The following is a 23276-nucleotide window of genomic DNA, read 5'->3' as shown; positions in this document are numbered from 1 at the left end:
TAGAGTTTAGGTAGCACTCACAGGTATTACTTGTGTTCCTTATGAACTTTTAGGCTGAACAACACTTGCAAAGCCAGCTCTTCATCAGACTGAGTGTAATGGTGTAATGTAATTTTCTGTCTTAATTTCAATAACGATGGAGAATCTAGTCCTGACTGCCAAGCTGTCGTGTTCAGAACCAGTATGCGCTCCCTTTGGCTATGTTCAAGAAGAAAGTGAAAAATCTACATGGCCTACGTAAGACAGAGACAGAGGTCAGGTCCTCCAAACCTGAGTTACTGCAGTCTTCCTGTAGGGGAGATGGATGCTCCTGTTACCAACCATATGGCCGTTCAGCTTGTCCCCCTGTTCAGAGCATTGGTCTTTGTGTCCTAGGCAACCCCAATGGAGATTACTGTGGGAAGACTTGTTTGGAGGAGCGTGACAATCAGTGGCTGGGTGTCAGCTTATCAAGGCAGCCAAAAGAAAATGGATCTATCGTTGTATGTATTAACCGCTGGAGCTGTGTGTCTGTCAGACTGCCTTTACCTCATGCTTCTGTCAAATGTCATGTTTGTTTGTTTGTTTTTCATCCATAGGCTTGTGGGCATAGATGGAAAAATATCTTTTACATAAAAAGTGAACACAAACTCCCATATGGTATTTGTTTTGCTGTCTCTTCTGATTTTCGAACTGAACTAAGTAGACGCATAACCCCATGCTATGTAGGTAAGTGGAATGCTTGGGCCCTTTGTAGGGAAGGGTAAGATACATAATGGCATGGTGGGTAGTTCATGAAGAGTTCTGAGCAGGTTTTCTGCAGCCAAAGGTTTGAAGATTGAGTACTGATGATACGAGCCCAATTTATGATGTAAACTTGTTAGCAAGATGTTTATCACATCAAATAAAAGCTTCTTTCAACAGGCAAAAAAATAATTTAAATAGGGCATCAGAATACTTGCTCCTTGGACTGGATCACTGAAGGATGTGTGCTTCTCAAAAATAGGCCAGTAGAGGACATCCTTCCTTCCTTAACTCTGTCATTTGCTCGCTCTGATCAGGAGAGTGCCTCACAGCAGAGCAGCAGTAATACCTGCAAGTGATTGTTGCTGCCTGCTCCTTAGCCTTTGATACAAAGCTGCCATGGTTCCTTGACACAGTGTGTACCTCTGTTCCTTACTTGCCTTCTGCCAAGGCCACTGCTGTGGTGTGAGACCTTCAGTGGTCCTTCCTCAGGGGACAGCAGGAGCAGAATAAGAGTCAAGACCTGAAGCTATCAAGTCCATCCCTGCCTTCCCTTTCATACCTCCCTCCCATCCAGGAGAACAATCTCATTACCCTGCCCCTAGCCAATGCAAGGAAGAGCTGACAATCTGGCTGTTCCGTGCAGACTGATAGAACGTCCCACTGCTGGCTTCAGAGCCTGTTACGAGCGTTGGTGAAATCATGGTTTTATCTTCAGTGACTTTTTAAGTGAACAAATCTATGGATGGGATGAAGGGAACCCTGATGGGAGGCAGTCAGCAAAGAAAAGCAGGAAAACAGAGCTGGGACAGTTGGAAGTAAAGACAGCTGCTAAGGATGATAGATACCAATATGCCTAAGGTAGCCCTTAACACAAGCCCCTCAGAGCACTAGTGGAACATCAGGGCAACTCCTATCAAGATCCATAAGCCCGACAATCAGATTATGCCTAAATAGTACAGTGTGGAAGAGAAGAGTTAAGCTTATCTAGCTGTGCTGCTCAGACTATTTGCGCTATTTCATTAATGGAAAAATTCAAAAGGAGAAGTTTAGCCTTTGAAGTCACAAGATTTCAAAGGAAGCTGTGATGAAGTGATGCATAGCGCTTTGAGTTTGTTCCAATACTATATGGAACCTAAAGGCTATGCAGTGGAAACCAGTGTTGCTAGTTTTATTACAGAACTGAAAACTAATGTTGTTTTGTTTTGCAGTTTTTTTAACTTGTCTCAACTTCTGTTGAAGACCTGGTAACAAATTCTGAAACTACACGTTTCTCATACTTTTTAATATTTCTTGCCTGTTCCCAGATTATGTGCGAAAGTTTGGAGAAAACTATGGGTCGTGCCAGGCTGGAATGTCTACTTTTTACATTGAGGTGTGTATTAAAGATACCAAAATGTTACATACATACATATGTATATATACACACACACTTACATGTATGTGTACATACATAAAAGTATATGTAAATGCAAACATTAACACTGTATTTTTTGTGGGAGTGAAAAATCAGACTTTTTCCATTTCTTTTTAATTGAATTGTGGGAAGACTTGCGTGATAATTCCCAACTAACACTTTTTATTCCCAAGAATACGTTTACACCTTACTACATCCAAAATTACTTTTCATCTGGAAAAAAGAGCGTGAATACAACAGAGTATGAAGTTTTATTATTCTCTTCAAAGTAATCTGTTTGATGTAACATTAACACTAATAAAGCTTACCTTCTTGCTTTACAGAGTAAGAGTCTGTATTATTTAATCTCCATTTCACCCTAAGATTATGATTTCTAAAAAAATCCTTTGAGAAGAGAATACCCTGTTTGTTACTGTCTTTTAAGTTGTTCACAGCTCAAAGTTTTTAATAACCATATTTTTAGGAAGTCTGAAAAACTTTGTCTGTGATCTAGTGGTAATCCCCCAGTACTGAGTCAGGTGGATCTCAGTGGCATGGAGATCTAAAGAAAAGCATTTGACTTGTTTTGCTCTCTTCATGAATATTTAAATAGGAATAACATGACTTTGTTTTATTTTTCTTTTAGGACTTAATTATAATGGGAGCCCCTGGATCATTTTATTGGACTGGTTCTGTTTTTGTATACAATACAACTGCAAATAAAATCCGTGCTTATACAGATTCAAACAACCAAGTGAAATTTGGCAGTTATCTAGGTACTTAAAAATATTTAATACTTTACAAAAATGCAAGTCAAAGAATTAGCTAAATAGCTGATCTTGAAGTGAGTGCACAGTGTTTATCAGTGTGTCTTTTATTAATGCCAGAAGCGACGGTTCTAAAGATGTGTCCTGATTTTGTTAAATATTATTTAATTATAAGGCTTCCTCTCTGTTCTTTTTACATGGAAGCTTCTCAAACATTGGATTTATGTTTTTATCCTCTCTCCACTATCCAGATATTAACATATAGTTTCTATCATTTCTTGATTTAGACGGTAGAGATATGTTCCTGGGTAGCAATGGTTTGCACTTCACTGTTAATACTGAAATGCTGCCAAGGGCCTTCATAGCAAAAGACATAATGATTTCACATATAGCAGAAACATGAGAAGTTGGTTACAGTGAAAGCTGCAAGGAAAAGAGTCTTAATTGCATTGTCATTAAGGGGAAGTATGCTGTGATCTTAAGAGACAGACTTGCCTCCAATCATTATTTCTTTTTTTTTTTTTTTTAAATTCCAACCATATCTTGGTCTGGATACATGGGAGGGCAAACTTTATCTATGAACGCCTGGAAAGCAAGCCATGAAGCTCCTATTCATGTACTTATATCCAAGTAATTAGCTGGATTTAGTGCTAGAATCTGTAGGGGTTTATGCTAGAACCATGAGCAGCTTCAGTTTTCTCACTACACATTAAGAAAAGCTTGTCTGTCCTTCCTGAATCACACAATGGCAAGGGTTGGAAGGGACCTCGGGAGATCATCTAGTCCAACCCTCCTGCTGAAGCAGGTTCACCTAGAGCATATTATACAGGACTTCATCCAGGCGGGCTTGGAATATCTCCAGAGAAGGAGACTCCACAACCCTCTCCGGGCAGCCTGTTCCAAGTGCTCTGTCATCCTCAAAGTAAGGCAGTTTTTCCTCATATTCAACTGAAACCTCTTATGTTTCAGTTTGTGCCCATTGCCCCTTGTCCTGTCCTTGGGTACCACTGCGAAGAGTCTGGCTCCGTCCTCGTGACATCCACCCTTAAGATATTTGTATGTGTTGATGAGCTCCTGAGCGAGAATATTTTTGCCTGTGACCATGGTTTTTACATCTTCCCATTCATAGATCCGGTTCATGTGGATAAACATTTCCTGTTTCTGATTTCACTCTTTTGACAACAGGAAGCAGGCATATGTTACAAAATAACTGTTATGAAATACAAAGTGGCTAATGCTTCAGAATTCAGTACTGAGCCTTGCAAGGCTGCAGTTGGGCAAAGTTGGGTAAAGTCCAGCAAAAGAGATGCTGGGTGAAAAAAGGTGATCAGATACCCAGATCACTATGGTTAACCAGTAACGTTTCTAATCTTTCATGGGACAAATGAAATACTTTAGAGAATGCTTGCTCCAGCTTTCCGGTAACAGTCAACAGAAAGAATATTGCACCTGTCTGGGGAAAAATGCCCATTCCAGACTTCTGCTCCTGCAAGTATAATTTCTGTAATGAGTAAGTCAAGTAATTGATAGCCAGAAGCCAGATACAGGCAAATTGGTGAAAGCTTGCACAAGGACTGTGCTGGGGAGGGTGCAGGGGAAAGCCTCCCCACACATGAATGGTCTCTTCTGGTTCCCTTGGCTATCCAGGACCTGAGATCAGCTGGAGTTTCCTTCACAAACGCTTCTCCAGTGGCCTGGTGCAACCGTAACAGCCAGCACGCTAGCTTGGCAGAGCCATGTGCCCTCTAAACTTGCCCTTTCTACAAGGAAGTGGAGAAAGAGACCGCTGGCTCATCTGTGTGTACAGTAGCAGCTGTGATAAACCTTACATTTTGAACTGTTCCATGCTACTTAAACCTCCACTTTGTTCCCTCATAATACATAATGTAGTTGAAAGAATGTAAAGGTACCCTCCTTCCCTTTCATCAGCTTCTGTTCTGTCCCATCTTTGGCATCGTTTTAAAGCCAGAATCTATTTAGGGTTAATTCTGTTACCAAAGTTTGTGAGTTTGGTTTTTGGGGTTTTTTTGTTGTTTTTTTGGTTGTGGTTTTTTGGGTTTGGGTTGTTGGGGTTTTTTGGGGTTTTTTTGGAAGACTTAATTTACCTCTCCCTTAAATAAGGAACAAAAATATCCTTATGAAGTGGTGGAAGTATATTGTGACAAGCAAATGACTAGACATAATTATCTATTTACACTTTACTTCTTCTGGCAAAGACTGAGAAGCTGTCTTCTTTATTTACACTTTTCATTAAATTGTCAAAGAGTAATAATTAACAAGTTAAAGTTCACAGGAAGAGCGCGCAAAAGGATCATAACATTTTCCATAAGTTGGAAGAAACAAAGCTGTTTAAGTACCAGAAAATTAAAAGAAAGAAGGAAGTTAGAAAGATAAGCTGGTAATACATAACATTTGGTAGTATTTCCCTGACTACTTCAGAGCATCTTGGAGATTAATAACCCACGTTTTTTAAAAGTAGTAAGTCTGTCAGTCTTTCAAATCATTTGGGCCTGATGAAAGAGTAACCTTAGGCAGTTAACAAACTGCCTTAAACAAATCACAAAGTAATAGTTTCTTCTAGGAATCTGAGAATGGCAAATGACATTTCAGAAAACTGTAAACCTGTAGTAATGCTAAACAGGAGAGAATTCTGGGGTTAGAAATAAAATTTCATTTGACTATGCCTTTAAATTTAAAGGGTCAATTATGTAATCCTTCCCCCACCAGACATTTTAATACCACAGTAAAAATGAGGACTATCTGATTACTATACTTCCTTTTAGTGTGTTTGGCTTTGGGGTTTTTTGTTGGGTTAAAAAAAAAAATTAATTGTAATTACCAATGTTTATACTTCAGCAAACCAAAATAACTAGAAAATAAAAGTCAGAGGAGGTAAATTAAGGTTCATCCACTTAGGCTTAATTTTTTGTTGAATAAGTAAAAACTAGGTGTTGACCTTTAAATGATAAATTGCCTTGTGTACCTCTTTTAGCTTAAAATGTGAAAAGAAAAAGCTGGCTTAATGAGAACTTGAATTCTAGACAGTTGTCTTCACAGATGAAAGATTTAATGCTCAGTCTCATCTGATCCAAGATGATTTTTTTTCCATTTTCCCTGTATGCTGTGAAAATCAACAGTCATTCAGTAAATTCAAGAGTAGCATGATATGTTAACTGTCTTCCCTGTTTCAACTTAGCCGTAATGTATTTTGGAAAGAGTAAGGATGACTTGTGTAGCCACAAATTTAAGGTTTTAGCCTTCAGTTCGCAATTCTGAGGCTGGACACCTGCACCAAAATACGGTCCTGTTTGTTAAGAGCTGTCTCCACATACAGAAATACTTCATTATGTAGATACAGTTAGAAAAGCTCATGCAACATTTTCTTATTACATAGTTAAGCTTTTGCTCCGATTTGTTCCTGGCATTCTCATATGTGTGTATCCACAATGCTGTCTGTGTATGAGTATGTATACATGTACGCGCATGTAAGTAGCACTATGTTTCATTTTTCTGCAGTCCAGTTACAACAGTCAAAGGCTAATAATTGAGTCAAGTGTCTCCACATTGCACTGTATGGACATTTGATTGTTTTAATTTGTGTTACAATATGGACTCACTGAACAACTGTAGACTATGCATTGCAGAAGGTGTTTGCAATTTATTTTATTGGCTTTTAAAGTATGGCAGCTAATTGAGGTCCTGGGAAGAAATGAGTGTTTCTGATACTTGTTCTGCTTGCTGGAACTTACTGTTTGTATCGACCTTTTGCTTACATTTGAAAAATTTTCTTTTCTGTTTCATTGCAAACTTGCATGAGGTCTGAATGTCAGACTCACAATAATTTGTGGTGTTGACAGCTTTTGTACGTCATGCTCCCTTTTTTTTTTTTTCTTTTTATAGCACTTCCAGTATTGAATAGTGTATTTCTACTTTACAGGATACTCTGTTGGAGCTGGACACTTTCTGACACCAGCCAGTATGGAAGTAATTGGAGGGGCACCCCAACAGGAGCAGACTGGTAAAGTAAGAGATTGTCTATACTGTTGGTTTGAAGAATATACCCTTGCATACCCACCTGTGATTTTCAATTTAGATTAACATATTAAAGACAAGTATCAGATACGTATGATTGCTCATGGGAAGAAAAGTCTAAGAAGGAATGAGGGAAGATAGTCTAGGTAACGCTGTGAACTATGGTGCTAGAGAAAGGTACAGACACGAAACAGTAAATAGCTATACCTTGTGATACTGTGTGTTGCTTTGTTGATTCTCTAGCACATGCTGTAGAGAAAGCACAGGAAAGTATTTGAGATTACTGTTTGCTGAACTCCACTTACATTTTGTTTTTGTTTTAGGCATATATTTTTAGCATTGGGAAGCAACTAAATATTCTATTTGAACTAAAGGGTAAAAAGGTAAATCCTTCATGCTACTTTCCTGCACCTTAGAACTTCTAGCATGTCTTCATCAAAATTCAAAAATAATGTGATTTCTTGTTTGCACACAGCTTGGTTCTTACTTTGGAGCTGCAGTTTGTGCTGTGGACCTGAATTCAGATGGCCTCTCAGACTTGCTAGTTGGTGCTCCAATGCAAAGTACCATCAGAGAAGAAGGAAGAGTTTATGTCTATATCAATTCAGGTTCTGTAAGTATTTTCTCTTAAAAACACATGGTAACACGGTCATTCTAGTATAACAAGCTAAGATTTCCTCTCTCTTATCACAGATTATTTTAGGATATAGGAAAAATAACTCTAGAACTGCAATGATAATCCCAGCAGGACTGTGTACCACACCTGCAAAGGCTGGCTATACAAACTGTAATGCGTTTTAGCTTACGCTGGCATTAGAACTGAGGACAGACTGGTTTTGTTTCTTAGTAACTTCAGGTGGAGGCAGCCTGGCACTGCAGTCTCTTTGCAAGCTCTCCTCCCTTACCATGCTTACTGCTTTACTGGCACGTGAAAAGCACCTTATTTAGCACTTCAGAAACAAACAAGGAATGAAAAATTTGCGTGCAGTTAATTGTACCAGTAAGGAAGGAGACTGGTAGTCTTCAGTTTGGCAAATAAAGTAACTGGACGTATCATGCATTAGAATTAGCTTCCTTTTATTCTTTTTAAGGATCAGATGTGAAAGTATAATCACTATTTTTTTGTGTGATTTTGAATTTTTCTGTCTTTGTAAATTTTATCTTTGTATCTCATTTCCTTTCCTCTCCACACCAATACATATTTTTTCTCTTATGCTTGCAAATAACATTTTCTTAACATGTTTTCCTCACAGAGAACTAAGTCACTCCAGGATACCTACAACTAACTAAGGCCCATACAATAGCTTTGAAGCAGCTACCGTTTACTACCTTTTTAGCAAATGCAGTTTATGCAGAGCAGTAAGCCCCTGTATTCTGTTACAAGCTTGCTGCTGTTTACAGGTGTTTGCTGTAATGGGAACACATTGCTGTTCTCTCTCTTAAAGAACAACTTTCTTACTCTTTGCTATTCTTACAGTAAATACTGTTAAAAGTCTTTGATAATGCTCACTTCTGCACCAAAGAATTCAGTAGGATTATATATTGGCATTCAAGGCAGTTTTAACATTTTGAGTAATATTCCAGGTCACCTGGAAGATGCTTTGTTAATGTGCCATTGACTCTGTTTTCCTTCAGGACGCAAAGATGGTAGAACTGAACATAGAACTCAGTGGGAGTGACTCATATGCAGCCAGGTTTGGAGAGTCCATAGCCAATCTAGGAGACATTGATAATGATGGGTTTGAAGGTAAGCATCTAAAAAAAACCCCCAAACCCCTTGGGTTTAATTCTCTCTGAGCAGTGGACTGCCACAATAAACACGAGGATTATGGAAGTCTGAGAAGATTTTCAGCTGGTGACTTGACCTTTCTTTTCTAGGCCACTGATTTGAAATATAGCTGTTTCACGGTCATTGATGTGTAATACCAAGAAATTAGGTTCTGTCGCTTTAATAAAGAGCATGAGCATAAGGTAGTAACATAGTCTGTAACTTTGGGTGCTGGACCTCAAGTGGAATTCCTAATCCTGTTCTAGACATGTGAGACAACAGTTGAGGAACAATTTGGCAATTTTGTAACATCAATAAAAATTACACATTGAGTCAAGATCTGCTTTTGTGTCACCAACAGGAAGTACTAAATGCACAGCGATATCAAAAACGAACTGCAAATTGGGAAACTATTGTGGGACTACTTCCCACTCAAGCCCTCAGATGTCTCATGAATTGCCTAGCATTGGCTCCCAGTGGGGCTAGGATGGAGAACACAGGGAAGGACTTTGATGGCCATGCCCCGATAATAAATTAAAAATGTTAATGGGGCTCTGAGGGAGCTTTTTCTTCCTGTTGTCTATACAGAAGCATCTATTTCAGGCACATAAAGTTTGGTGCCTAAAGAAAAACTGAGAATATCCTCCCATCTTCCCTACTGCCCAGACTGAAACACCATCTCTATGATGAGAATATGGGATGAAATTTCCATTGATATTGTTGAGAGGGAACCTGCTCAGAGGGCAGAGAGATTCAGTCTCCAGACTTGTGTCTAACCTCTGTAATAAGCATAAAAGTAATAGACATTGAAAAGAGAATGCCATGCAAAAATTATAGATAAAAGGTATTTCAGTTAAAGAAAACAGATGAAAGGATATAAGATGTGTTAAAACATCTAGAGTGACTGTCATTGCCTTCTACTTCCCCTCTGCTTCCAGTTAGGCTGCTTAAAATGTATTTGCTACAGAAAGCCCCATGGTCTACTGCTCTCAGCTTCTTTCTTTCCAAGACCATTCACTAGCTGTTCAGGTAGCCTGCAAAAACACAGCCAACTGGGAGGCCTCCAGCTAGACTGAAGACAAGCAGAGGGGACCTGGCCCAGTGGCTTCATTCATCTTGTCATGATTTCAAACAAATAGGAATGGCCAGTATTCCTGTCTGAAAAACTGGCATGTACTCCCCACTAGCAGAAGGGCAGGCATAATAGGCTGTGTAGGGACAGGATAAAAATACAGCAGGCATTTTCTACTGTTCAAAAATTCATAAACAGTTTCATTTTTTCCGTCATCAAAACTTGGACTGTATGCAGGGAGATAATATCCGTTGTACAAAAAACTGTCAGCTTTTTCTGGGCTGTATCTTTACCAGGTCCATGGCTTTCCCAACGCTTCTGAATTACCCTTTTTATTTGCAGTTATCATCCAGGGTTCTTCTTTCACTATTCCCTTTGCCTTGTGTTCTTGGTCTTGTTCTGTAACCTGCAGAGCTTGGAACAGTCATTCTCTTCTTATCTGGTCTCCTTTTCCTTAATGCAGTCCAGGTTTTTTTTTTTTTTCTTCCCCCCCCCCCTTCCCTTAGTACCTGTTCCTTGAACTCTTAATAGATTTTGTTTCTCCTGTTTTGCATTACCTTCACAATTTTATAGGCAAGTCTCATTTTTTGCCCCAAACCATTTGCAAACTGCAAAGGAAAACCATATTCAAATGTAGGGTTGGGGAACAGAGAAGTAAAATCAAATTAATAGCAGTATAGCAAAGTACATGTATGACACAGAATATAATGTAAAACGGGCATCCTAAAGCTGCAGGGGGAGGCAGAGCAAACAAGTGGATTAGCTTTTGAAGGGAGCAAAAACATTGAAAAGAAAAAGTGGAAGCAATATTGAGAGTGGCAGTAGGAAAATAAATTTTGTAAGAAAAACAGCTGGAAGCAAAATATAAAGAGAAATTGGGTGTTAGAAACCATTTGTCTGTAGTAAATAATAAAAAAGCACAGCAGAGCCAACTTGTTCAGTAATCTAACCCAACAGTATCAGCCATGTGAAGATAATGTTGTGCGTGTTGGTGTAGAATCTGACCTCCTCAAGAACATATGTGTAATTCTAATTAGCACAACTTAGCTGTCCTATTTTCATCTCACCAGTAGAGAGACATATTTTGTGTGTTTTAGTCACCAAAGTATGGATTCAATCAATTTGGATTCAATCAGACAATTGTTCAGTAAAACGAAATTGTCAGAGCTTTGCTTTTCTTGTGATTTTGGTTTGGTGCAGCATACAGTATTTAAAGATAGTTTAGTTTTGCTTATTTGTGAATTAAAGTTCACAATTATTGATTTATATTAGTGAATTTCAAGATGATGTAATTCATCTCCCCACCCTCCACTTTTTTGGTTAACAACCTCTGGCTATTTGAACCACAGGGCTTTTTGGTAAGGGCTGTTGAGGGTGGATGGGTTGGTTGGTTTGTTTATGTGTTGCCACACCCCTCTGGGATTAAATCATCTAGGCATAAAGCACATCCCTTTGTACAGACCAGCTACCTTCATTTCCTTGTTAAGTGCCTGTTCAAGCCTGTTATCAGCTTTTAAGGACATTTCATAGAAAAATAAATGGTTCATTTCAGGCAGCGTAATAAGAGTACTTCTTGTGTTTCAGTGATTTAATCCATGTGGGAATAGCAGAGTGCAGAAAAATCATCATAATTCCATGAATATAAGGCTTTTTTTTTTATTTAAAAAAGACCATGATCATTTTGGCTGTTCTCCATGATGACCTCTTAACCTCTTAAGGGTCAAATTCAGTATTGGTAGGAACAGACTTGAACAAAATGGCTGTATTTGGCTCAGAAACATAGTACTTAAGGCAGAATCAGATTACTGAGCTGGCCTGTATTGTGTCCGTTTGCTTTATATCTAATCTTCAGCACTTCTTTGAAATCAGTCAAATAAATTTGGTCTGCCATCGCATGCATCATGATTTGGATTTCTTTAACTCTTCCTTGTTCATGTTCCCTAGTTAACTGATTATTGTTAAATTGTTTCTCCACAGATGTAGCAATTGGGGCTCCACAAGAAGATAATCTAAAAGGAGCTATTTATATATACAATGGCAGGGAAGACGGAATAATGCCATCATTTTCACAGGTAAGCTTTTTCAATGCAAACTAATCAATCCAGAAAAAACTTAAGTTTAAATTCAAGAGGGTTTTCCCTTCATTTAACACTCAGTCCATCTGAGGTACTGTAAAAGACTTCATAAATTTTTTACATTGTCTGTGATTTCCAGTCATAATACAACCTGTAACAGAAAAACAAATTGTTTTGGAGGCCTTGGACAGGGTTTATGGGATATAACACTTGCAGTAATTGAGGACTGTTACTTTCAGAGGTGCACTTTCACAGGTAGGCAGTTAGCTGCCTTCAGCACCGGGATGGTTGTGCTAACATTTTTCATTGGTTATTGTAACTCAGAGATTAGCTTTCCCAAAATAATTTTCTCTCTCTTTTTTTTTTTTTTTCCCCCTCCTCAGAGAATACAAGGACATCAAGTCAGTAATTCTTTAAGAATGTTTGGACAATCCATAGCAAGTGGCATCGATGCAGATAACAATGGTTATCAAGGTGAATTAAACAACTTTTTTAACTTTTCTTTTTTAAAAGAGTACAAATTCATAGGGAACAACCCTACCGTGCTACTTGTTACTTTTAACAGAAGCAAAATCTGGTTTTAAGATGACATGTCACATCTGGCATTTTGGGAAGAAAAAAAATAGAGGTAAAGCTGAGGCCAAACAGTTTTCATGGTCATCTAACTATTATTTGAGGATTAAGAATGATATAATAGTAAGATCATAGTGCACGAGAGGAAGAAAAATGTAATTTATATTTTCACAGCCGCCATCTCATCTGCTAGTGTCACAATGAGCTAGTTTGGGCACTGGAAGCACGTTTGTTGTCCGGACTAGTGTGCTAACCTAAAAATTTTCACATAGTCTGGATTTTGCCATGAGCTCCACGACTCTCAGTCTGTGTGAACAATACATTAATATGAGTCAGGGCTCACGGCATTAGATTAATACTGTTGTGGAGTTCTTCTGGGCATGACACAGAAATGCTAATATGGTGTAAAACAACTTAGCTAGTTCCAAGTATATGGTCATTGTTTTATATATATTGTCAAAACATTTTGACACTATGCGAATAAGCATAGTTACATCAGGTCAAGTATTGCCTGTCTGGCTCCTGGGGGTGTAAAAGCATAAAGTTGTCATGAAGTGCATGTTGTATGCTCTGTCTGTGTCAACACAAGAGTTACCGAGGTTCATTTGTAAAGCTGGGCTAAGAGGTAGCGTACAAGTAGTCTGCATTCAGGTCACCTGTTGTTTACTGATTTGGGAGTCACATCCTCAGACCCTTGTATCATTTAGACTCAGCTGATAATTCACTTTTGCTACCTCATTTGAGACATATATGTACTGTGTATATTTCTATCCTTATTGCATTAATAGTTTTCACTCAGTTTGGAATAAATTAAATAAATTTTTTCTATCTATCTCTGTGTATAATTTCATACATATATATATAGTTATAGATATATATAACTGAATTTTTTATGTATAGGGGGGTGTGTGTATAGCAATGTTGAATATTTGGATTAAAAAGAAGGCAAGTACCTCCTATTTAGCTGAATTGTCCTTCAGCATCAGCCACTTAACTGCGGATTAGAAATCAGATTATCACATTACCATATCTGCAAGTCCAGCAAATTAGCACGCAGCATTAACGGACAGTGGACAAGTATTTGAGGAATCATCTTCTAGGCGGAGAATACCACCTTTGAATATTAGCATATGCCTTCTAATAAATAAAGGGCAAATGGTGTTTTAGTGCTGAACAAAAGGTGAATGTGCTACAAAATACTTGTACCTGAGAAGTAATTCCAGTTGACAAATTATGCTTATTGATTTGGTTTTTTGTACAGATGTAGCAGTCGGTGCATTTCTCTCTGATTCTGCTGTGGTGCTGAGGTAAGATTGCTACACTTCAGTGCTTTTAAAGACCATACAATTTAGCTGTATTTTTTAATGCAGTTTAATAAAACTCAGTAGCATATTTTAACCTCGTGATACTCTTCTTGGTGTCTTGAACTTCAGTCATTAGGCTCTAGAATGCTCTACAATAGAAATATTTAAGTAAGCTCCTTGAAGAAAAAGAAAATATTCTGAAACTTCTTGAGCCAACACATAATGTGCATACAACTATTTGGATTCTGAAAAATGCAGACAGCTTAAAGAATGATAATTATAAAATATAAAAATAGATTCTGTCAGGCATTGTTAGATTCTGCAGACATTCTGTGAGCTATTTCTGGTGTTTTGTGAACATTAACTCTTTTTTATTCTTAGAACGAAACCAGTGATAATTGTTGAAGCTTCTTTAAAACATCCTAATTCAATAAATCGAACTAATTTAAACTGCATGGAAAATGACCAGCCTGCCACCTGTATGAATTTAAAGATATGCTTTACCTATACAGGACGAGAGGTACCTGGTTATATTGGTAAGCTACTTGGAAAAAATTCCAGTATATGTATTCATTTTAAATGTACCTATTTACAGGATAATGCTATTGGTATTTAGTGGTCTATTAATCTGAGTTCAGTATAAAATGAAAAATTAAAAACATGGACACGTTTTTTAGCTCATAGTTACCCTATAACATTGAGCCATTACACTTTTATTCAGTTTAGAATAACAGCACATCCCTACAAGGACTACTGGAGTTACATAGCCTAGAAGAGAGTGACATTAAAAAGGGTGAGATATTTTGAAGATGAAGGTAGAACTCCAAGTTATCTATTGCATCAACAAAGTAATCTAAAGTTTGGATAGCAACTGGTTTAGAGGAACAAAGACTAATTTTTAGCTTGTTAGCTGGGTTGTGATGCTAAAGAATTCAGCTGGGGCTGTGCACAACCATTTGGTGATATTTTCATATGGGTTTTGCAGCAGCACTAAAACAGTATCATTGTAGATAGGCTAATTCTGGTACCTGAATTAACTTACCTAACAGTGGTGTGTTTAGATTCACACTCATACTTTTGAACTACATTGTAATGATGCCATTTCAGATGGTCCCTTTCGTAGCATCATAATAACTAGATCCATCATTTTGATAGGTTTTTGAATGGGATACTACGCCATCAGGGTTCACAAAGAAACAGAGTGCACTTATTCTGTGAACACATTCTTGTAGTTGCCCAGGGACCATATTCTGTTTTGCATAGGGTCCAACAGGAGTGTCTGTCAAGTTTGTCTGAACTTCCCACATGCAAAAGTCTGGGCTGTTGCTTTGCAATTAGGTAGGGAATTAATGGTGGGTGAATGTCTTTTCTTAATGTAGAATCAAAGGGATTATTCAGCATGATATTCAGATGTCCTCTAAAAGCAGTCCTCCCAGACGTGGACCGAACCACATGGGACTGCTGTAGGATGCAGTCTTCCACTTAGCAATAGAGAAAAGACGTTCCCTTCATAAAGCAGCTCAAGCACCTGTTTGTGCTGTTATGGAACATTATGTGAAAGAGAGGGAGTCCCATCAAAATTGGAAAACATATCTTGTATTATATTTTATATAATGCATATTTTGCTTTTGGCGAAAACTGGTATTGCTTGAAGCAATATCTACTGGAGGGAATATTCACAATGAACTTACTTAAAATTATTTACTGTCTAAATTTGACTGTATTGCCTGGGTGCTTTCAACCTACTTGTCACGTGCTATTTGTAAACTGTGAACAGCCCTGCAAATACATGGTATATAAAATCAAATTGCTTAAATCTTCTGTATGAGAATATACAATATCCTTTAGGAACGCAATACAGAGGACACATCCAATGATGAACTGTAAAGTTTCAAGTTCAGGTCTTTTGAAATTCATATCTGTTGTGAAAGCAACAAGTCAGACTGCATTACCCTTGCTGGATTTGGACATAAGGCTTTTCAACTTAAATAAAAAAGACTAGACAAAATTCTGAATATCCTAACTCAACCTTTGGCAGACATTAAGAAGTAATAGATCAGTAATGCTCTGAAACTTATTTACAGTTTGTTATCATAGCAATCCATGCTAACTTAAATAGAAAAAAATGTGAAGTTACACATTTGTTAGTGTCTGTTGACTTGTCTGTTTCTTGAAATTTAATGTCAGCCCTGTAAGGAAATGAAGCAGGATTTCTTTAGATAGATTCTGATAGAAAACTATAAATATAATTTGACAAAACTATCCCTGATGTAAGAGCATCTATCAGGGATCAGTCATCATGCAATCAATCTTCTAGATTTTTAGGGCTAGAAGCTTTCATTAGGTATGGATTTATGTCAGAGAATTTTTAAGCGGAGCATTTCAAAATGGGTATTACGGAACATACTGAAGGAAGTAAGTCAGAAGATTTAACTTCTATCATACATTCATGAAAATTATAACACTTAAAGTTTTTATAACTTTTATTTTCCCTGGGTTTTATTTTGCAGTACTGCTTTATATTCTGAGTGTTGACGTGAACAGAAAAGTGGATACACAAGCAAGATTTTATTTTTCCTCCAATGGAACATCTGATACAATCTCAGGAAGTGTTAAGATTTACAGCAAGAGTACTGCCTGCAAAGATCATCCAACATTTATGAGGGTAATGTAATTTTCAGTATGTGTTGTCCTGTAAATCCTTTGTTCTCCTTTGAAAAGTACACCTGTTGCAAAAGAACCGATTTTATTTACAATTGCATCACATCATTTTGGAAGTAAAATACTTGTGTTTGTAACTTCCACTATTAATATATTTCAATTATGATGCTTTCTCAGCTTTCTGTGAAGAAGTCAGTGGGTCTGCCATCTCCTATGTCAATGAGAATGTGCATAGTAATAATTATCACAGTGGTGAAGTAAGCATTCTTGACGTTTTTTTCACCCTTTCTAATGGATGACAGATCATAGGTTGAGGCCAGTTTGGAGCAACCAAATAGACATGGTATAACATACATTTTCTGCTGAACATTTCTGATGGAACTTTCCTATGTTCTCCTTAATGCAAAATCTTAAAACTTCTAATTACAGAGAGAAAATGTTTATTGTATTTTCTCATTTGTAACTATTTCAAAGAACACATGTATGGTCCTGCTCCTCTTTTTACTGTGAGTAGATGAGGTAGACTCGCCTGATAAGAAAAGAACCCGTTCCTGATCCATAGGAAGTGAAATGAAGATAATTGCTAGAAGAGAATCTATAGTTGCAGGTTTATAGCGTGGTCTGTTTTGTGAATGTGTTGCAAGGAGCCAAAGGCTAGCAGGGTGTGAAGCAGAACACTTGCTCAGAATTGTTTGATTTTTCCCTGCAAGGGATTCAGCACTCACCAAGGGAAATACTCAGAGAATCAAGAGGTGGAAAACAGGGTAGGAAGAGTGCTCGCAGCAGTTTCATGAATGAATTTAGGGCTGAACAATTTGAAGAACGTGCACTGTGCTGACAAAGTGATCTCTCTATTCTGCTCACAAAAGTGAAGCCTGCACAGATAAGTCTTCCTCCTGGACGTACCAACCTGAATCCTGGACCAGATTAGTAGTGAATGTGGTTACAGTTTTCTGTCTGTGAAGGTTTCTACAACTTTGTTGCAGAAGGAATCTGCCAGTAGAAGTGCTTCAGAGGAGAAGCCACGAGATTTGCAAGGTGTCAGCTAGCCAGGGAGGCCTGTACCAACACCAATAATAGAGATGGTAGCAGCTACTCAGCAGGAGGAAGTTAGCTGTTGGTTCCTCCAGAAGCAGAGTTTGATCCAACAACAACAACTATCCTTTGAAATTTAGGTACTGACTTGGAAGTAAGTTAGTAAAAATCTAGTCAGTAAGATCTTAACTGCAACAGTAATCTCAAAGTTACTGTTGCCCTGGAGGAAACGAACTGTTGTAATCGTGCTTGATGTATCGCTCTGAAGGATGAATGAGGGGCCTGTCTTGAAAGTAAAAACAACTGCAATCAGGACAAGGATATAAAATTTTTAAGGCTATTTACTGGACAAGAAAGAATAAAAGTGATTCAGTCTATCAAACATCTTAGAAGCTTGCCTATTCCAACAAAAATTTTGGAGAATAAATGGGAAGAACTTGAAGTCCTAAACCCACAATTAAATGATAAAAACTAGCGGACAGAGAGGAACCATGTTTTATTAAACTCAGAAAAAATAGACTTCTCTCCTGTAAGACCTTATCTAAAGGGGAAAAGAATTGTTTAAAGGGACAGGGAGTATTTAGCTGTAAGGGGAAACAAGGGTAATAAAATAATGGACTAGTTTGCCTAGTCTTTTCTTTAAAATGCCCAAGGTAGCAAAGATCTAATAAGGTGACAGGTGCAGTTGAGCCTGCACACAGGCTGGGAAATAGACTTAATTTTCTACACCTACAAAAAAACCTGCAGGGAAAAAGTCTTCCATGTATATTTCTTCTTCCTTCCTTTTACTTATTTTTTGTTTATGACACCATTAGAAGCCAATTCTTCATGATAAAGCTTCAGGGTGGAAAGGAAAGCTTATGTTATCTACTGGAAAATTGCCCAGATGCATCTCAACTGGTAGTTGCACCTAAATGAATGTTACTTACAGGAGCAATGGCAAATTGCCACTTACTTATATGAGTTTTGTAAGCTAAGAGGGATCTGACTGACAGCTGACCTTGTACAGATTGCTGTACCAGCATCAGCAGGTATTTGTGTAGGAGGAAGGATATGATTTGGCTCATCACTTCCTATAGCCTATCATTAGGATTTTTTCCTCCATATAATTCTTTTTTCTTTTTAATTCTTAATTAATAGCATTATAAGCATCTCCTTCCACCCACTGAGGTTTCTGTACTTGTACGAAGCTCCTAAAGTTAAGTAAGTGTGAATGTCTGTCAAGTACAGTCCTTGCAAGAGACAATGTATGTTTTATGTATTTTGAGTAAAGACTAATTAATAGCTAATTAGTATAATGGAAGTAATATAAAGCAGATGCAGAGAAGACCTTGTGGAAAATTATTATGGATTAGATAATATGTGATTTGGCCAAAGCAAGCTTCCAGATAAGAATTAAAGTAGTGGCCATGTGGAGGGACAATCAGTGTCTGTCTATCTCCTACACTTAGGGAATAATTTAATCAGGTTTGCTATTGTTAGTACTCGGTGCTTCAAGCTGTTCAGTTTTCACAAGTAGGTAGTTTGGGCTCTGATCTGCAACGTTCCTACACAGTCAAGGCTTTATGTACAAAATGGTCATTTATTGAGGAGTTTAATCTTTTTAATACAGAATGGGAAATAAAGAAGCAGAAGAATAAAATGCAGTCATGACCTGATTTAGTGGTATGGTGGGAGAATTCCTTTTGATTTCATACAGAAATATCCTATCGGTTTTGTCTGGCATTATCCCACTGGTTAACTTTTTCCATTTAAGCCAACCTTTGCCTATTTTTCTATTTGGGCAGTACGGCAACATACAGCAGGTGTGTAAGGCAGTATTATTGACAGAAATAGGTTCACTATTCAATAAGACTTCTTTTAATAAAAGGCGCTTCCATTCTGAAATGCCTGATGCTGTCATTGAATGTATTATGCTTTTCAGCATTTCTGATTACCTGCTTCAGCGACAAAGATGTCTGGAAACATATATGAGCCATATGGCATATGAAATTATTTTACATGTAAAAAATAAGTGTTCCTGTTTTAGTTAGTTCTAGGGAACCTTATAATCTTTAAAACATAAGCATACATGTCTTGTCTTATATGATTAACTTATTAGGTTTCCAATTTTCATAGAAAGATGTAAGGGATATCTTGACTCCTGTACATGTTGAAGCAAGCTACCAACTGGGGCATCATATTCTACAGAAAAGAAATGCTCAAGAGTTTTCACCACTTCAACCTGTTCTTCAACAGAGGAAAGATAAAGATGTTATAAAAAGCAAGGTTAGTGTATGAATTCTTTTTTTCAAATGCAGTAAGTAAATATTCACGTTTTAATCTTCCGTTAAAAAAGCTTCACACATCCATAGCATGTGAAGGAATGCATTTTCCAGTCCGGCACCTAGTGCCTTGATCTTAATTAATGCACCAGCATGCTAAAAAATGCCTAATTTTTTGCTAAAAAAAAACCCCAAAACAAACCAAAAACCTCTTTGCAGAACTGATATACAATTTGTATTATGGTTTGGGTTTTTTTTTAAAAAAAGGTATGTGCAGAGAACTTGCAAGAATATATAATACTAAATATCTCAGAACACACAGGTGTGAAATTCGCTCTTTGAAATATTCATTCTTTTTCAACTGCACAGGATGAGTCACTTTCCGGTATCAAATTGTTCTTTAAAATTAATTCTGTGTTAAATACAAAATATCATGTTGGTATTAATCACGAAATGTTTCAAAGATGTTGCTGAAATACTAGTTCTGTGGGGGGGGGGGGGAGAGTGTATTCTGTATCCTTAAATGAGTATGAAGTTAACTTTTTTTCTCAAAAACACTTATTAAGAATTAATAGACTTGACTTAAGCAAAAGTCAGGATGCTTTGAATTTTTAACTACCAAATGGTCCTAAACATATTATGACTTAACAAACAGTAAGCTTCCGGTAATTCAGATGCAATTGACTATCAGAACTCTGAGATATATAAAAGCTCCTTTTAAATGGCATGCTTTTCATCTTCATTCAAAATTTTGTATTAGAAACCACAGAGTTAGAGAGAAAGAGGGTGTTGTTGAATACAGCGACATAACCGTGCTCTATAGTGTGCTGATAGCCAAGGCACAGACACATGCAACTCATGGTGTCTCTAGTCTCATCAAACCTTACTAAAAGTATGATAAGTAAAGTTTGTGTGATGAAACTCTCGCAAAATTTGATGTGCTCTATCATAAGGAGAGTCTGCAGAGACCTCGGTTCTGGATCCTGTAAAACACTCTGCCCTTTTTATGTGCTACTTTTAAAAGATCAGCTGAACATACACCTGCTGCTTAATTGTGAGAGACTGAGTCTGGAAAGCCTCTCTGTTGTTATTCAGGGTGCCCAGAATGTGTTTGGAAAATGGCAAATCATAGCCCGATTAAATTGGTTTTAGGAGCAAGAGCTATTAGCCAGTTCCAGATACTTGGTAACAAGGTGATATGTTTCTTTCTTTGGAAATGGTTTTACTCACTATAATATGCATAACACATTAAAGTGCTTATTTTTTTTTAATTTGTCTTATATAGTTTGTTTTTGCAAGATTTTGCTCCCATGAAAACTGTTCTGCTGACTTGAGAGTTTCTGGAAAAGTCGTTTTTCCAAAGTAAGTATAATGTGGCTTCCATTTTTCTGAAAGAAGTTCAGTAAGATTTTATCCAAATTATTCCTTAATCTTTTAAAGAACATGATTTTGCAAAAGTAGACTATGGAGTCCCTGAGAAAATGAGGAGTAAAGCTGTGTTTAGTTGAAGAATATTTTAAAATTGTAAATCTTCAGGAAATGTAACAGAAATGTGTATCATTGAAGAACTGTTCTTGCATAATTAGAAGACTCACAGCTCATAAAATGTATCTTCTTCACAAAAAGGTAAACTTGTACCCGACAATTCATATATAACTGGGCTAAGCTACAGTGCACGATGCGTAGTCAATATATAGACATCATAACTACTGTTGAATGGACAAGCTATCAATTACTTCTACTGCTGCTCTTGTGAAGATACTGTACTTGCACTGTACGAAGAAGATACTTTAGTTTTGTACTAAGATGTTGTAAGGTTTATTATTTCAATTATAAAATAATTAAGTGGCTCTTTTTCCTCATTTACTTAAGAATATTATATCTTCGGTTTTATGCTGCTGATTGAGACACCAGATGGTTGAATTAGCTTGCATTTTCCAAAATTAATTTTGGTTTGTGATTTTTTTTCATTTACATCCCTAACTTTTTTTGTGTACCCTTTAGTATATTTCAGTTTTTCCCATTCCTTCCAATTAGGTATCATGTTTAAATGTGGTTGTTATGCAAGATAATTAATGCACTTTCAAAGTATTTAAATACAATTATTATTGTCTCACAGACTCTGTATTACAGCAAGTGATACTTCGTGAGATATGCTTCTATTTAGCATCATCTTTGGAAAGTGTTAAGCCATGTACCATCATTTCTATTCAGAATGGATTTTAATGATTTGATTTTAAGTTACATCTTATCATGACAACCTTTTTCTTTATTGAATATTATACTTCAAAGCAAGAAATATGTGGTGTTGGTGTGCAAAAAGAGAAATTGTACCTGTTGTGCATCTCAGCTAGTTAGGCATTTTGTGTCTGGACTTCCTTGTGTAATTTATCACTTTTAAAGATGATTCTACTTTAATGGAAATACTAGGTTGAACAACCTAAAATGACACCGAAAGATGATGACAGTCACATAATGCTGATTAATCACACCTGTGTGATCCTGAGCACAAGCTTTTTCATCTTCATGGATTTCAGAATAAGATTAGTATCTTTCTGCCTACTTTAACGCATGGGCTGTAGCACGAGTCTTAAGCCCTTTCATTTTCTTAGGCTCGAAGGTTATGTTATTTGAAGGGTCATAAACTTTTTGGAAAGAAAGATTGTGCAGCATTTCCATTTGAGACATTAGCAATACAGTTTTGTAAAGTACTTCAAAGCTCTAAGAAAGGAAAACAGATTACAACATACCTGCTTGGCATTAGGTACCAGTAGCAGATTTTCAGTGTAAATAAATAGGCTAAATATCTTGATAAAGTGTGAAGTATCACCTTAAATTACGTTGTGCCCCTAGAATCTCGATTAAAAACTAGTTAGCTGTGAAGCGTTAATTTATTTTGTCTAGACAGAATGCATTCATTATCCTTGAACAGCAAAGCAAACACTTTTAGTCTTAAAAGAATGAAATCAAATAGGGGTGTCAATGTAATGCTTTACTTACTGAGTTATGAGTCTTCATGTATACACTATCATGTTTGTTTAAATAGCTTAGATTTTGGCCTGCTCCATAAATTTCTAGTCCGCATCATGCATTTTTTAATGAAGAATGAAATATGATTACCGGGGAAAAGCTCTAGTTCAGCTTTGTTGTAGTCCCAGATGTGCACCTGGTGCTTTTGTGTACTTGCGTGTTAAGCTGGGAGGCATCTTTGTGACAGCGTCTTGTTAATGAGCTTGGCTTTAATGCATATAAGAGGACTGAACAGTAAGCATGTAACTAGTAAAACAACTTTAAGTTTTAAACCTAAACTTAATCAAGCTGCTGAAATGTTAACATTGTGTTTTTCTTTAATTCGCTTTTGTCTTGGAACCTATCTGCTTATGCAGTGCTTTTACCTTCTGTTGCTTTTCAAAGTGCCAGCTTCTTTCCCAGAGGTGTTCAGTGACTAATGCTTTGGTTTCAAGCCAGAATATCTGATAAATGTCTATTTCTAGGCAGCCTTTCTGCAAGTCTTAATTAAACTTTAATGTCAAGCTGAAGTTTACTTTTAGCCCCCCATAGGGTGTCTGTACATGTAACATGATTATAGAACATTACATAGATCAT

General features: G+C 37.1%; 1 protein-coding gene across 1 annotated transcript in view; it reads left to right on the top strand.

Annotated features, from left to right (window-relative positions):
- The window catches only part of ITGA4 (integrin subunit alpha 4), a 60667-nt gene that overhangs the window by 28171 nt on the left and 9220 nt on the right, over window positions 1-23276 (top strand). The window contains exons 4-18 of the mRNA XM_035901444.1: window positions 376-482; window positions 579-708; window positions 2031-2098; window positions 2766-2895; window positions 6824-6909; window positions 7242-7301; window positions 7394-7531; window positions 8554-8665; window positions 11736-11830; window positions 12217-12307; window positions 13668-13713; window positions 14092-14246; window positions 16221-16375; window positions 19525-19674; window positions 20956-21033. Of these exons, the coding sequence (XP_035757337.1) occupies window positions 376-482; window positions 579-708; window positions 2031-2098; window positions 2766-2895; window positions 6824-6909; window positions 7242-7301; window positions 7394-7531; window positions 8554-8665; window positions 11736-11830; window positions 12217-12307; window positions 13668-13713; window positions 14092-14246; window positions 16221-16375; window positions 19525-19674; window positions 20956-21033 (1601 nt within the window). The remainder of the gene's footprint in view (window positions 1-375; window positions 483-578; window positions 709-2030; window positions 2099-2765; window positions 2896-6823; window positions 6910-7241; window positions 7302-7393; window positions 7532-8553; window positions 8666-11735; window positions 11831-12216; window positions 12308-13667; window positions 13714-14091; window positions 14247-16220; window positions 16376-19524; window positions 19675-20955; window positions 21034-23276) is intronic.

Source organism: Egretta garzetta, unplaced genomic scaffold, assembly GCF_000687185.1.
Source record: "Egretta garzetta isolate BGI_Z169 unplaced genomic scaffold, ASM68718v1 scaffold539, whole genome shotgun sequence".
NCBI classification, from domain to species: Eukaryota; Metazoa; Chordata; class Aves; order Pelecaniformes; family Ardeidae; genus Egretta; species Egretta garzetta.
Note: the sequence above shows the minus strand (reverse complement) of the source record. Positions and strands in the feature narration are given on the sequence as shown.